This window comes from Peromyscus californicus, unplaced genomic scaffold, assembly GCF_007827085.1.
Source record: "Peromyscus californicus insignis strain IS unplaced genomic scaffold, ASM782708v3 Scaffold_4__1_contigs__length_199733344, whole genome shotgun sequence".
Taxonomy (NCBI): domain Eukaryota; kingdom Metazoa; phylum Chordata; class Mammalia; order Rodentia; family Cricetidae; genus Peromyscus; species Peromyscus californicus.
Genome location: NW_026294562.1, coordinates 100,038,112 through 100,054,669, shown reverse-complemented (window position 1 = coordinate 100,054,669; position 16,558 = coordinate 100,038,112). Strand labels below are relative to the sequence as shown.

The window sequence follows — 16,558 nt, the reverse complement described above, 5'->3', positions numbered from 1 at the left end:
TGCAGCGAAGAGACGGTGTGACCCAGGCAACTCTTATAAAAGAAAGCATTTAACTGGGGGCTGGCTTACAGCCTCAGAGGGTTGGTCCATGATCATCACAGTGAGAAGCACGGTGGCAGGCATGGAGAAATAGCTGAGAGTTACGTCCTGATCCTCAGGCAGAGAGAGAGAGAGAGAGAGAGAGAGAGAGAGAGAGAGAGAGAGAGAGACTGGGCTTGTCATGGGCTTTTGAAACCTCAACGCTTGTCCTTAGCGACACATTTCCTCCAACAAGGCCACACCTCATAATCCTCTTAATTCTATTAAAGAGTTCAATTCCTTGGTGACTGGGCATTCAAATATGGGCCTATAGAAGCCATTCTTATTTAAGCCACCACACTATATTAACATTAATCTGTTGATAAACTCTTGATGTTCTTTCACTTGGTTATTAAAAAAAAACAACAAAAACCCCAACAAAACCATGTAACAATCCTTGTTACGTGTTAGGGTTGTATCTGCTCATTAGGATATGCTTGTGTGGGATTAGGAAAGGGAGCACTTGTGAAGGTTAGTTTTGACTGTGGCTATGACTGCAGTAGGAAAAGCCTCAGGTGTGGTGGTGCATACCTTTAATCCCAGCATTCAAGAGGTGTTGGCAGAGGCAGAAGGATCACTGTGAGTTCCAGGTTAGTCAGGACTACCTCTCAAAAAACCCTCACACACAAAACATCATCATCAACAGCAATAACAACAGCAGCAGCAACAATGGGTAGGAGGTTAACAGGCACACCTTTGGGTGTGTTTGTGACAGTGTTTCCAGAAATGATTAGTTCATGAGGTTGGTGATCTCATGGGTGAATCCTCTGGTGGATGCCTCTTAGTTTAGCATTATTTTGAGATACGTAAAGAGAGGAATTGTGGCCCTACTCCTTGAATTTTATGGACAGTATAAATTAGAGTTGATGAGTTATCGATTTAAAAGAAAAAGTTTAGCCGGGCGGTGGTGGCGCACGCCTTTAATCCCAGCACTCGGGAGGCAGAGGCAGGCGGATCTCTGTGAGTTCGAGGCCAGCCTGGTCTACAAAGCGAGTTCCAGGAAAGGCGCAAAGCTACACAGAGAAACCCTGTCTCAAAAAACCAAAAAAAAAAAAAAAAAAAAAAAAAAAGAAAAAGGTTAATGTAAAGTTAGTGGGGTTAAAGAGGTGGGAGTGGGTCTTTGAAACGTTGGGTGTGTGTGGTCACAATACATAGCATGAGGTTCTTAAAGAAAAAGTAAAAATAATAGTAGATTCATTTTTATATTGCTGAGCAGATTAACAATAAGATTGGTATCTGCCAATTTTCATTATAATAGAAGGTAGTCTAAGTCATACAACAGTATCAAAATCGTGTTTATTGAATATAGAGAACAGAAAACAGCAGCAGCATCAAAAACAACATAATACACATGTAATCTAGGAGTGGAGGTTCCTGAGCAGGGCATGGGTGGGCTGAAGAAGCATCATCATTTGCCTCATGTGCACAAGTTTGAGGTGTGTGCATGCATGTTTGTATATGAAAATACATTCACGTATGTCCGAGTCCAGCTAGTGCTGACCTTATTTGCATGTATTTTGGCTGACATCTTAGGATTGGCCATTCTAGAGTATATGTATTTTCAAGACATCATGTTGTATACCCCGTAAATACATAAATTATTAACTAGGTAACTTCTTTTATGTTAACTGCAAATTTACGCAGTATGGAGAGCAATTGCAACACACTGTGAAAGAGGAAGATCCAGATAGTGCATAAGTGAGCCCAAGTTCACTCATCCATCAAAGCAGCTGTTCCTGAGAGACCGGTCAGCGAGGATAAAGGCACAGAAGGAATGAAGAGCACAGCCTGCTGGGAAGACGGTGGGTGAGGGAGGTGTTGTATTTGAGGAGCAGGTACAGCGGGAAGTATGGCTGGGAAGGGAAGGTGCGGCGGCCTGCCTTCAAGAGTTCTCACTACCAGGAAATGATCAGTTGGGAGCAACATACACCTTAAAGGTCTGGAGTTGACCATCCCAGGGTGTCGACCTACTTGAAGACATCATGCTGTCGATGAGTCAGTCATTTATGCAATCATTGCTAGTGCCGCAGTTACCGAACCAAGGGGGAAATTCTTGAGAAAAATCTTCCCTGAAATTGAATAGTCAGGGGCTCCCAAATCCCATCCCTCAGCTTCATCAACATCACGCACATATTTCATAACCCTGCTCCCTGACTGGGGAACCCTTACACGTGATGCCACCCAAGCCCCTTCTAAGTTACATCCAGTGACAGATGTCATGTAGTTCTAGTATTCATGTTTCACCTACCTAATTAATCGCATTTTTAGTCAATGAATAGTTCGTGTGCATACAGAATGGTAAGCACAGGCCAGGTTTAGGATATAAAGAAACAACTAAAAAAGACATTTGTCTCATACGCAGAGTCTAGATTTGAATAAGTCCATAAATTAGTAAATGACATTTAGGTAGAAGGGTGGCTGCGAGGGAGCCTAAGAGAGGAGGACAAGAGAATTTGTCTTCTTCGGGGGAAGACAAATGCCATGTTTTCTCCCACATGCACCATCTAGCTTTAAACATACACAACATAGCATGGATGTTGCCCGCAACTAATTTTCTGGTAGTGAGAACTTGAAAGCAGAAGAGGGACTGTTTGGAAGGAGAACAGCAAGTGTGTGTGGGGGGGAGTGGGGAAGGGGCAGACAGGAGTGAGATCCGCGATTTAGATGTGAGGGACTATGATGAAGCCCCTATGGTATTCTAACTGAAAGTCTGATTAAAAATTAAGAAAAAAGGAACCAAAAGGCAATAGTGACGGCCCTTGTCTTTATGGTTGCCAGCTGCTGTGTCCATGGCTGCTGGTGTGGTGGTTTGAAAGAAAATGGCCCCCAAAGGGAGTGGCACTATTAGGAGGTGTGGCCTTGTTGGAGGAAGTGTGTCACTCTGGGGGTGTGCTTTGAGGTATTCTATGCTGCAGGCCTTGCTCCAGATGGGTTCCTAGACCTGGGATTGATGGGTGGAGTTGTTGTCAAGAAAAGACTGTGGCCACCTGTTGTTGTGCAAACAAGTGGCCCCAAATAGCTTGAGTCGTGTTTATTTATACAGCCTCAATGGTTTGCATGAGCAATTTTTCAGCAAGCTTTTACTTTCTAAGTTTCTAAAAATGGTTACAAGAATCATCAGTTTGTTCCTTGTCTCTTTCCCCTTCCGTCTCCCAGCTCTCCCACGGGTAGCCATTTTGGTCTATATCTCTACAGTCAGAAGCATAAGCAGTTTTGAAGGCTACGAAGGAACTTTTCTAACCAGGCACACCTAAGGTAGAACAGTGTGCCCAGTTGGCAGCACACGAGGTTACAGCGTCATGCAAAGTGACACACAGTTTTGTCTCCGGCAGTTACTATTTACATTTGGGAGGATCTAGATTCTCATGACCAACTCATCAGCCAAAACTGGGTCAATCCATTTTACACTTTGTGCTACTCTATCTCCTCTGGGAATGTACCAGGTTTTCCCGTTTATCTTATAGGCAACATAACACGGAAACTTACTCTTAATAGTTGGTACTGCTTGTCCCTTGTCCTTATGTCCATCTCCCTTAACTCCTTGGGGTATTGGCACAGTTATTAGAAATGAGGGAACTGTGGGTTTCTATGATTCTGCTTCATTCCCTATTCTTTGAATGTTCCTATTAACTCCTGATATCATCTATTTAATAAAATTCCTTTAAAACTCTTGGGGTTAAAAATCATTCTTCCCAGAACAGTTATGCAAATATGTAATATTAAACTTCATGACCTATTGTGACTTGTTAAGTCTAGCTGAAGCCTGTGCTGGAAAGGTACATCCTGTTCTTAAGAAGCCTGGGTTCATAGTCACACTTGAAACATCAAAGACCTTAGGGGCTGAATCAGGTCCAATGTATATTTTTAACAACATCCCCTCTGGCTCACACAGAGGGGCGTTATCAGGGGGAAGTTTTCCCTTAGTGTTAGTTACCTCATCTATGACCGACAAGTGAAACTAAAAGCAGCCAGTAATATGGCTTGCATGGCAAAAGCAATTGGGAGCACATAGACCATACACTTTCAGGATTATGCCCAGGATTGTGCAATGAACTGTCCACAGGTCCTTGCCAAATGGGTCAGGGTCTTCAGGGTCTGCCACAAGAATAGCCACTTGTACTATTCTCAGACATTGTTCCCCAAAGAAGTCACACGCTCAAGCTACACCCAATGAGACAGTTCACTTCCTGTGGCCTTTGGATCACAATGTAGAACTCTCAGCTCCTTCTCCAGTACCGTGTTTGCCTTCATGCTGCTGTGTCCTGCCACGATGATAATGGACTAAACCTCTGAAACTGTAAACTAACCCCAATTAAATGCTTTCCTTTATAAGAGCTGTTATGGTCATGGTGTCTCTTCATAGCAATAGAAACCCAACTGAGACAGCTGGTTTCAGGGTCATCTGTCTCTACTTGTCCCTTGTTCATATGTCTGTCATAAGCTGTGTAAGTGGAGGATAAAAGCAGAGAAAGTTCTGCTTAGCTGCATCATCAGGTGAAGTGAAAATAAAACAATCAAAGGAGACAAGCAATGAAAATAAATGTGTCGGGGGCTGGAGAGATGCTCAGTGGTTAATGGCACTTGTTGCTCTTACAGAAGACCATGGTTCGATTCCCAGCACCCAAATGACAGTTCTTAACCATCTGTTAACTCCAGTTCCAGGGGGTCCAATGCTCTCTCCTGGGTTTCACAGGCACCTGGGACATATGACGTACATGCAGGCAAAACACCCATACACATAAAATAAAAGTAAATAAAATAAAAAATATTAAAAACAAAGCAAATCCAGTTGTGTCTTGAACAATCACAGCTTGCGTGTCCTGTTAACGAACAATGCACACTTTATCCCTTAGGCCACGGAACTCTGCATTAGTATCCACTACTCTGGGCGTGAATATCCCTTCAACACAATCCTTGTCACGAAGGATCAAACTTTGGGGGCTGCAGAGATAGCTCAGTGGGTCAGAGCACTTACTGTGCAAGCATGAGGACCTGTGTGTGGATCCCATCACCTGTGTAAAAAGCTGAGTGTAGCCATGAGTGCTTGTAATACTGGCACTGTCGAGGAAAGAGGCAGGAGAATCACCTAGGCTTGCTGGTTACCAACTTAGCTGCAGGGTCAGCAGGAGACCCTGTGGGAACAAGGCAGGAAGTGATAGAGCAGGACACTTGACAGCCTCTTCTAGCCTCTGTTCACATAGTAGCATGCAGACATGTGCATACCACACACACACACACACACACACACACACACACACACACACACACACACACACACATACACACACAGAGAAAACCATTGATCATTGATAAATATTACCAGTTTTTTATTTATATGGAAAGTTGTGTTTAACTTTTTTTTTTTTTTTGAGACAGGGTTTCTCTATGTAACCTTAGCTGTCCTGGAACACACTCTGTAGACCAGATTCACTCTTTGAATTCAGAGATCTGCCTGCCTCTGCTTTCTGAGTGCTGCGATTAGAGGTATGTGTCACCACACCAGGCTAAACCTAGTCTTTTACCATGAGGGAAAGCTGGCAGGCTGACCAACCCAGCTACTACCCAGGCCCAGAACCAGGACTATGAGGTAGCCCACCCAACACCCACCTCATTTTGAACTGCTGGAGCATGTGAAGAGGAAAAACTAACAAATCCAAAGCTACAGGATCTCTATGACACAGGGAACAACAGGATATTGAAGAGGAGTCCCAGTGGAGGCCCAGTATTGAGGGTGTAGTGAAGCCAGAGGCCTTGAACCAGACCAACGACTCATTGCAATGGACACTTACAAGTAAAGATGTATGGGCTGAAGGGTAAACTGTGTCATACTACAGCTTCCATTCTGAGATGTATTTTATTTATTTATTTTGTTGTTTGTTTTGGGTTTTTTTTTTTTGGTTTTATTTTAAATTTTGTTTTGTGGGGAGGTTGCAAGGGCAGAGGGTGGAAGTGAGGGGACAGGGAGATGTGTGTGATGGGATGCATGATGCGAAGTCCACAAGGAATCAATGAAAAGTTTAAAAGGCTGTTTCCTCCCTCGCTCTCTCTTTGCTGCCAGACTTCTGCCATAGTGGATCACGAGCATGCTCCCGGGAAGGGTCTGTCCCAGTTGACGCTGTCCTACATGGTAGTGTCCTCATGTGGCTGAAGCTGACATCTGACACCTATGTGAAGGAACAGATTTACAAACTGGCCTGACTCCCTCCCAAATAGGTGTGATCCTGAGGGACTCACATGGTGTGGCTCAGGTCTGCTTTCTGACTGGTAATAAAATCTTGAGAATCCTTAAGCCCAAAGGCCTTGCCTCTGACCTCCCTGAAAATCTGCATCATTTGATTAAGAAAGCAGTCACTGTCCAAAAGCATCTTGAGAGGAACAGAAAGGATAAGGATGCTAAATTCTGCCTGATTCTGATATTCTGAATTCTGATTCAGAATTCACAGCTGGCTCCTTACTATAAGACTAGGCAGGTCCTCCCACCCAGTTGGAAACATGAGTCGTCTACAGCCTCTGATCTAGTGGCTCTCTTGTGTACACAGCAATAAAATCACTTTGAATAAATTTAAAAAAAGTTATAAACAAACAAACAAACAAAACCAAAACAACAACAACAACAGCAAAAACCAAAGCAAAAAAACCAAACAAACAAAAAAACAAACAAACCCAAACACCAAAAAACAAAAACAAAACCCCTAGTCCTTTAGAGGAGGCTTTTGGGACAGGAGTTTGGGACGGTCTAAATGTGGTTCTGACAAGACAGAGTGCTGGGTGTGTTCCATTTCCTGACTTTGTAGCTGGCTACACTCATAAGAAGAAAGTGTGCCTGACACTCAGAAGAAGAAAGAGTATTGAACAGGAGGGCAGCCAGGCTGGGAAGAGAAGGGTCCAAAGCTGGAGTGTGCTGGGCTCATGGGACAGCATGGTGGAGTGAGATAGTCACGGGGAAGCCTGGTCCTGCCACTCACTTGTGTGACTCTGGAAAGTCAAGGGATTTATTTGATCCTTAGCTGTGAAGTGGGAGTTGTAATAATGGCTTTTCAGGATTGTGAAATCTATAGAGACCAGGCTGGCCTTGAACTCACAGAGATCCACCTGCCTCAGCCTCCCAAGTGCTGGGATTAAAGGTATGCCCTCCTTGGCTTTTACATTTTAATTAATTAATTAATTCATTTTTGAGACAGGGTTTCTCTGTGTAGCCCTGGCTGTTCTGGAACTCACTCTATAGACCAGGCTGGAACCAACTCACAGAGATCCTCCTGCTTTTGCCTCCTGAGTGTTGGAACTAAAGATATGCGGCACCATGGCTTTGTGTTTAACATTTCTTTAATTAGCCAAGTTGTGGAGGTGGACAGAGAAGACTTTTGCAGGACACCATCTTGAGAGAAGCCAGAGAGGAGAATGGAGAGTTAGTGGGGGGTGACTTTGGAGACTCAGTAATTTAGGAAGAAGACTAGTTGAGCAGCACATCTCAGTCCCAGGAGGGCATGGTGTAAGGCCTTCCCTCAAGGGTTCTCATGAAAGAGGATAAAAAGCGGACGCAGGATGAGCTGAATCTGTCACAGACCTCCTGTGTGTTCCTGAAGTCTCCAAGTGTGACTCGGTGATTAGATAGATAACCATGGGTGGCCTGGTTATTAAGGTAAGAATTAGGCTGCTGTTGGGTCACACGGGCAGAGGTGACAGGACTCTAAGAGGCAATGGGATATGTGTTAATACATTTACACCTGAAAGCTATGGCATGGCCTCCTGATAGCAGGGGTAGGGGGCGAGGTGATGGAGGGAGGCCAGGAGCACAGGGGCTGAAGGGAACATTTTGAAAGGTGAAGAGAAACACCTGGGGGACATGGCAGAGGTTCCAATAATGAGAACGGGGGAGAGGAAATGGAAGATGTTCTGACGGAGTCTGCAGACTCCTTTGCATGTGAAAAGACCTCTGAGGGGCACAGGGCATGGTCGCTTGTCCTGGGCTGGACATTGGCAGCCAGGGCCATTTGACAGGTGGAGAAGAAAGGTGGAGACCGGTTCTCCTCTCGAGGAGAACACCATGGGCTGACAGGCAGGAGAGGGAATGGAAAAACGACTTTAACAGGCATAAGATATGTAGCAGCTACCGAGCCTCCACGAAAAAATATCCTTAGTATCCTCAGACGCGCTCTGCTCAACTTCTTCATCTTTAGGGCTGTAGGATGAGTTCACCTTTCTTCTCAGAGGCCCCTTCAGTGACCAGCCAGAGCCTTCACAAAGGTTATTGGCTTGCCTGTCCGCCCTTCTCTCTAGCCACAAGCCTGTATCTGAATCTGAAGTATGATGTTTCCCCAAACAAAACAACTGGCCATTGCTCAAAACATGCTTGTTGAGGGACTAAGCTAGTGAGTGAAGAACAATATTCAGGGTAATGATGAAATTACCTTTTAGTTTCCAAATAGCAAGAACTATAATCCATCTCACGCCTGAAATAATGATTGTCTTTCTAATTTGGGTCGTTGCAGGCTTGGTTCCCTAGAACAAAGAACCGAGAACCTCATTTCAGGAACATGGGTCAGGTCATTGTTTCTTCTTAAAAGTAACCTGTCCACAAAAACTATAGGCAACTAAGGAACAGAGAGAGTGGGAGAAACAGTCTTCCCCAGGGAAGAGCACACCAAACGGTTGTCCAAAACCAAATGGGCAGTCCTGAAAACACACATACAAGTAACTTTATACGGACTGAGTAGGTTATATTTAGGAATATATATATATATATATATATATATATATATATATATATATATATATATATGTATGTATGTATGTATAGGAATATATATGCCTGCAAAAGCAATTACTGAAAAAAGAGGCCATGAATTTGAAAGAGAGCAAGGAAGAGTATATGGGAGAGTCTGGAGGGAGGAAAAGGAAGGGAGAAATGCTGTAATTATATCACAATCTCAAAAATAAAATAAAGGAAAAAGTCTAAAAAAAAATTCTCCTGTGTGTCTTCATACTTAAGCACAGGGAAGTCAGAGAACTTCCAGATTTCGTTTGCATCAGTTGCTCGTTTGTGATTTTTGGTGGGTGGTCCTCATGCGACTTTCTTTAAGCACAGAGCAGGGAGAACAACTTGGATGTCTACTCCCTGCCTGAAGAATACATGAAGCGTGCGGCTCACTGTCAAGTGACGCTTCATAAATGCGATTGACTCCTCTGTGCTGTGCCACACTCAGAACCATTGTGTTTCTGGGACATCACTGACCTTTTATGGTCCAGTGTTAAGAGTCTAGTAAACAACCGGGCGGTGGTGGCGCACGCCTTTAATCCCAGCACTTGGGAGGCAGAGCCAGGCGGATCTCTGTGAGTTCGAGGCCAGCCTGGTCTCCAAAGCGAGTTCCAGGAGAGGCGCAAAGCTACACAGAGAAACCCTGTCTCGAAAAACCAAAAAAAAAAAAAAAAAAAAAAAAAGAGTCTAGTAAACATGCATGAGGGGATCAGCAATCATTTAATTATTGCATTGAGATCTAGAAAGGTTAAGGATTGAGGGAAAAAGTGTGCTAAAGACTCTTTACAGAAAGTAAAAACATCTGTCTCCTTGGCACTCTCTGGCTCTCCCTCCACTCCGGCTCCTTTGGACTGAAAATATTTCAGAACTGTACTGTGCATGGCTGTGTGCTAACGTACACTGCTTCTCTTCTCTTTTATTATTCATGTTATGATTCACTACTAACACTTAAAGTCAAGCTTTCTGGGCATAAATGGCTCATCCTGTGTGTGTTTGATTCTTTGTAACTAGGGTTTATAGGCTAATGTCTCTTATTTTTGATGAATTGGAGATAATTCTAGGTGGATGTCATTCATTGGAGCATAGATTATCTTTCATCTTTGTGTGCTTCTTATTTGCATATTCGAAGAAGAGGGAAGGTGTGGAACACAACAAAAGCTCCCAGTGATATCACCCAAAATGAAAGGAAATACATATCTTCTTCTAGCTCTGTGAATTGGAGGTTTGGTATCTGAAGGGTTTTCTGGGTATGACTACCTTAAACCACACTGTTGTAAGTCACACAGTCTTCCGCCTGCTGGGCATCCCTGGCCTAGAGGACCAGCACACATGGATTTCCATCCCCTTCTTCCTTTCCTATGTCACTGCCCTGCTTGGGAACAGCCTGCTCATCTTCATTATCCTCACAAGGCCTAGTCTCCATGGACCCATGTACCTCTTCCTCTGCATGCTGGCAGGAGCAGACATTGTCCTCTCAACATCCACAGTTCCCCAGGCCTTGGCCATCTTCTGGTTCCATGCTGGGGAGATTGCTCTGGATTGTTGTATCACTCAGCTCTTCTTCATCCATTCTACCTTCATCTCTGAGTCAGGGATCTTGCTGGTGATGGCGTTTGACCGCTACATTGCCATTTGCTACCCCCTGAGGTACACCACTATTCTCACAAACTCTCTGATTGGGAAGATTGGAGTGACCATCTTTCTGAGAAGTTATGGTACAATTTTCCCCATAATATTCCTTCTGAAAAGATTGACTTTCTGCAAAAATAATATTATTCCGCATACCTATTGTGAACACATAGGCTTGGCAAAATATGCTTGTAACAATATCCGAGTAAACATTTGGTATGGGTTTTCTGTCCTCATGTCAACAGTGGTCTTAGATGTTGTGTTGATTTTTGTTTCCTATGTGCTGATCCTCCGTGCTATCTTCAGCATGCCCTCCCAGGATGCTCGCCACAAAGCTCTCAATACTTGTGGCTCCCACGTTTGCATCATTGTCCTCTTCTATGGGCCTGGGATCTTCACAACTCTTACTCAGAGGTTTGGGCGCCACATCCCACCTCATATTCACATCCTGCTGGCTAATGTCTGCATTTTGGCCCCACCTATGTTGAATCCTATCATTTATGGCATCAAGACCAAGCAAATCCAGGAACAGGTGGTTCATATCTTGTTTACAAAACATAAATGAATTTGACATAAGTCAAAAACTCAGAACTCAGATTTTGGAATCAACAGTTATCTATTGAGTGGTATTTGGAACTGGTGAATGAGACAGGTCACTTGACACATGGCTCAGTGAGTTCTGCATCTGGAGCAGCTTTACCAGGGAGGCTGTTTTATGAATAACCCGTGAGAACAGTGTCATGCTCTCACATATTGTACTGAGCAGAGTCCTGTGAAGATCTGGGGTAGATAGGGCTGTTCCCAGACATCATGTCCCCATTACACTAGCATGAATTTTGGAAGTAGACAAAGTGATTGAAAACACTCTGTTGTCTTGGAATTTGCTTCATGGAGTTTCTCAAGCTCTGAGACATTTATGATATCCCCGGACCACCACATAGAACACTTCATTCTTTCATGCTTTTCATTTTAGTTAAGTGATTTTCTGGGTCAGTGACTCTTGGTCTCTGCAGTTATTTCTTATTAAATCATACTTGAACTATGTACATGCATGTAGCTAGGATTGTAAGGTATGTGGTTCCCATTGTGCAGAATAACCTTGAGGAGCCTGAGTCTGCTGAGTTGTTTTGGGAGAAGGATGCTGTGCTGTGGTTCCTGAAGGGGTGGTGCCTGCTGGGAGAACAACAAGGAAGTCAGGCTGTGTACTTCAGTGATCTTTAGGGGACATTGAAATTCTTCACGTACCAAATTTTTCTTTTTCAGGGGAACTGGGGACCTAGGCTCAGATATGCATCCTTTTTTGTCACAAGCAATTTATATCCTGATCTCCCCAATCCCTATGTTTATTTGTTGACAAAAAATAACAGCCATATTTGGTATTATCGAAGATTTAATTTCGTATTTCTTTATGGCTACCAAAATCTTGGGAGGCCTGTCTCTCATAACAATGGTTTATCATTTACACATTACCTGTTCTTGCTATCTCATGTATTTTAAAATGTCTCTGGATTGTTGATAACATTTAATACAATGTAAATGCTGTACAGTTTCTATACTGTATTGTTTAGGGAATAAATAATAAATAAATAATGACAAGAAAAAAAGTCTGCACATGTCTAGCATGAAAACATTTCCCTCCAAGCATTTCAGGGTCAGATAAAAACCTGGTGCAAGGAATCTCCCAGGAATCTACTAGGATGATCCCAGCTAAGACTCCTAGCAATAGCAGATTTGCATAGCCTGAACTGTCCATCTCCTGTGACCAGATTGGTACCTAGCCCAATCATTATCAGAGAGGCTTCATCCAGCAACTAATGGGAACAGATGCAGACCCACAGCCAAACCTTATGTGGAGTTCGAGGAATACTACAGATGAGGGGGAGAAAGATTGTAAGAGCCAGAGGGGTCAAGGACACCACAAGAAAACTCACAGAATCAACTGGCCTTGGCTCACAGGGGCTCACAGAGACTGAACCGACAACCAGAGAGCTTGCATGGGACTGACCTAGGCACTCTGCATATATGCTACAGTTGTGTAGCTTGGTTCTCTTGTGGAACTTCTAACAGTGGAAATAAGGCCTGTCTCTGACTCTTTTACTGGCTTTTGGGACCCTACTCCCCATACTGGGTTACCTTGCCCAGCCTTAATATGTGTGGAGGTGCTTAGTTTTACTACAATTTGATATGCCATGTGTTGTTGATACTCATGAGAGACCTGTCCTTTCCTAAACAGATATGGGGGAGGAGTGGACTGAGGGGTGGGAACAGAGGGGGGATGGGAGGTAGGGACTGGGAGGAGAGGAGGGAGGGGAAAGTGCTACTGGGATGTAAAATAAATAAATAAAAAACATCTCCCCCCCAAATACTTTCTATCTGTCATTTGTTGAATCCATTGACAGAGAATCTACAAATAAGGGGGGCTGACTGTGTACATAAATACATTCTAAAATAAATTTTTGTATATTGACTGGGTCTAACACATTTTAAAATATGCAAACATTGTGGAATGGCTGTTATGCTCTCTCTTCTTCACAGAGAACATTTAATACTACATGTGCTTGGAAATAAGTTGTAAATGAAATATCAGTGGTTTTTGATGTTTTCTCCCTTTTTATGACTGTTCGCCACCAGTCATAAATCTCTGGAAAAGCCACACAAAAGGGTTGTGCAGTCTGGAATGATGAAGTCTGAGAAGCAGAGGAAGGACTCTGTTTGAAGTTCAGTGCACAGAGCAGCCCTCAGGTGCTAACCCAGCTGGAGCAGACCCCACCCAAATAACTGAGCTGACTCAGGTTAGACAGCTGGAAGGACAGATGCCTGTTGATGATAGTTACAGCCTAGCTGGTCACCACAGAGGTGTTAGGAATGTCACATGGAGCAAACGCCTTTTCACTTTCAAGTCCAAACTCTGTTTCTGGTCTTCAAACAAACAAGTGAACTTTATACTAACAGAGTAAAATGTAGTGCTTCTGCAGAGGCCCTGAGTTCAGTTCTCAGCACCCACTTCATTCAGCTCACCACTGCATGTAATTCCAGTTCCAAGGCATCTGTTACTGCTGCCCTCTATAGGCATCTGCATACATCTGCACAAAAGTATCCTTATTTACACACAGACATGCATATATTTAAAAATTAATAAAAATAGACTGCAATAGTTATTAACTTATAAAACATGACAGAAAGCTAAAAAAAGAAGAAATCACGAGAGTAAAAAGAAAATAAATAGCATGGTAGTCAATGTAAACACAAGTAGAAATATATATGTATAATTATATATATAATTATTTGTGTATATTCCAAAGGAACATTTGTGACTTTGAGATTAGCAGTCAACTAACATTGTTTTATAAATCCTACCAATAGGAATAATGTCATAATCCCTGAGACAGAAAAATTAGCTGTAAAAAGATGAGAAAACCTATGGAAACACTGACCAATTGAAAGCCAATGTTGCTATATTAATAAAAATAAAATTGGACTCTGGTTACATAGTAATTTTTTATACATACTATATATAAAACTTTTATTATGTAGTAATCCCTAAACTACAACATTTTATCCTAAAGGGAGGCTATAATACTCAAGGAGTGAACAAAATTTATAATCTCAGGAAAGTCACAAGTCTCAGGAAGTACTCAAAACTATCAACATTCACAAGGTCCCTACCAAGGTTATGTAAATGGTAACCACTACTGGGGAAGAGAGACTCTCCATTCTGTTAAGCTGCCTGCCAGTCAGTCAGGGAGCTCCAAGGATTCAGCTTTTGTGAGTCATAGCCCATACTGGGTTGGGTTTTTGTGTCCTCCATGCTCCCGGTGGTGACCCCATCCTACTCCCAACCTCATTAAACTTATCCATTTGCCAAGTTGGACTTGAGTAGAGACTTGGGTGGAATCATGTCTTTGGTCTGTTGCCAGTGACCTATTTGTGGTGAGTAGATGTCTCCTCTCATCTTCCCAGGAGAAGTCACAGAGCAACTTCAGAAGAAGGATCATGACTAGACTCATAATAATTATGGTCTATATTCTCCAGAGAAACATCAGTACTTGACAATCTTTTCACTAAATAGCAGAGTCTTAAAATCCCTTAATATTGACAGTACTGCTAGGGAGAGTAATCAAACCCAATATCATGGTGAAAACTTTGATATATCACCTCATGAAAATCAATGGTACAATCTATTTCCCTTAAAATTTCATTTCCTTACAGAGGAGTAAAATTCCATTGCGTACCCATTCTACATTTTCATATGCTTGTTGGTGAACATCTAGGGTGGCTCCACTTCCTTGTTATTATGAATAATACAGCAACAAGAAATATTCGTGGAGATGAATGGATCTGGAAAGTATTAAATGAGATGGCCCAGGCTCAGAAAAATAAAATCCTCAGATTCTATACTTCTGTAGGTCCTAATTTAATGTTTGCATGTGTGTAAACAAGAGGGTGTGAGAGTGGGTATTGCTGTGGGATGGTCTGTATGTCAAAATGCTCTGATTGGTCAATAAATAAAACACTGATTGGCCAGTAGCCAGGCAGGAAGTATAGGCGGGAATAACAGAGAGGAGAATTGAGAGACCAGGAAGGTGGGGGGGGGGGGGGGGATGACGATGATGACGACGACACTGCCAGCCACAGCCATGACAAGCAGCGTGTTCAGATACTGGTAAGCCACAACCCATGTGGCAAGGTATAGAATTATGGAAATGGATTAATTTAAGCTATAAGAACAGTTAGCAAGAAGCCTCCATGGCCATACAGTTTGTAAGCAATATAAGTCTCTGTGTTTACTTGGCTGGGTCTGAGCGGCTGTGGGACTGGCGGGTGACAGAGATTTGTCCTGACTGTGGTCAAGGCAGGAAAACTCTAGCAACAGGGTGTAGGCTATGAACTCAATAGGGGACCATGGGAGGGTGTTGAGGGAAGAGCAGGACAAAAGGTCACCTGTGACATGAAAGTGGAGAGGATGGTACAGGGGGTGGGAAGAAAGGGAAAAGCATAAACAAATTTTGCTTAAAAAATACCAAGGCTTCTGGTTCATTTATTTTTTTATTTATTTATTTATTGGATGGGTTTTCTGAGTGTGTAAACAAGTGAGTCTCTGTATCTCTATCTGTGTTTTTTTTTCTTTTCTTGGGCTCTTTCCCTTCTGTTTGTTTGTTTTGCCCTATTATGACGTGTTATTTTTGTTTCATCTTATTTTATTTTATTATTGTCCCTTAGAGTTCTATTTGTGTTCTAAGGAGAGACAGGAAAGTGGTGGATTGTATGGGAGGGAATGTGGGGAGGAGCTGAGACGAGCAGAGGGAGAGGAAACTGTAATTAGGTTATATCATGTAAGAAAAATCTATTTTCAATAAAAAGGAAAAATAAATGAGAAAAAAATGCCATAATGAAATCTAGTACTTTGTATGCCAATAAAATAAATGAAAAGTATACAACCAAACCATGAAAACAACAAGAAAACCAAGGATAATGGCCAGATGGTCATCAACAGAAAATGGAAATGTGGCGGGGATATATGACGGACTTTCACTCACTTGTAAAGAAACATGAAATTTGAAGGAAAAATGAATGTATATCTCATTTTCATTACAGGACAAAGCAAAGTCTTTGTCTGTTGTTTTGTAGTTAGACATTAACAGCCTTGGAGGCCATTAATGATGGACCTTCTTCATAATCCACTTTGGACGCTATCTCCCATTTCTTTGGAGACACCAAAAAGAAAAAGATTGTAATTGTGTTTCCTTAAGATTTTAAAATGCTTTATGAAAAGGTGGAGGTTTCAGGGTTTTGCTGAGGCCCATTTAAGGGACTGTTACTTCCTCCTACTCAAAGGAGTTTCCACTCAGGGGTATACTCTTGGCCCTGGGTAGAGACATGAATGGTTAAAAGATTAAAGCATTACATACCATTGTCCCCTCCCTTAAGAATTAATCCAACTCCTCAGAAAGTCTGATTCTTCTATAGACCTGCTAAAGAGATGGGCAGACTATTTACATCTTTAATGAAATAATGTGCTTATACTTCCCAGAAGCCTCTGTCTTGACTCAGTTGCTTTCATATCTCCACTTCTTGTCTACTTTTTGGAGTTCTAAC

The 16,558-nt window shown here is 42.6% G+C and overlaps 1 protein-coding gene and 1 pseudogene across 1 annotated transcript; both read left to right on the top strand.

Annotated features, from left to right (window-relative positions):
• Nucleotides 1-6,064: 6,064 nt before the first annotated feature.
• LOC128123912 (40S ribosomal protein S13-like) lies at nucleotides 6,065-6,623 on the top strand (annotated as a pseudogene).
• A 3,459-nt stretch (nucleotides 6,624-10,082) lies between these two features.
• On the top strand, nucleotides 10,083-11,027 carry LOC128095257 (olfactory receptor 52B4-like). Its single transcript, XM_052714081.1, has one exon. It carries the CDS (start codon nucleotides 10,083-10,085, stop codon nucleotides 11,025-11,027), a length of 945 nt encoding a protein of 314 aa, XP_052570041.1.
• The last annotated feature ends 5,531 nt before the right edge of the window (nucleotides 11,028-16,558 follow it).

Coding starts and splice junctions, on each gene's coding strand:
- LOC128095257 (XM_052714081.1), top strand. CDS start 10,083: ATGACTACCTTAAACCACACTGTTGTAAGTCACACAGTCTTCCGCCTG.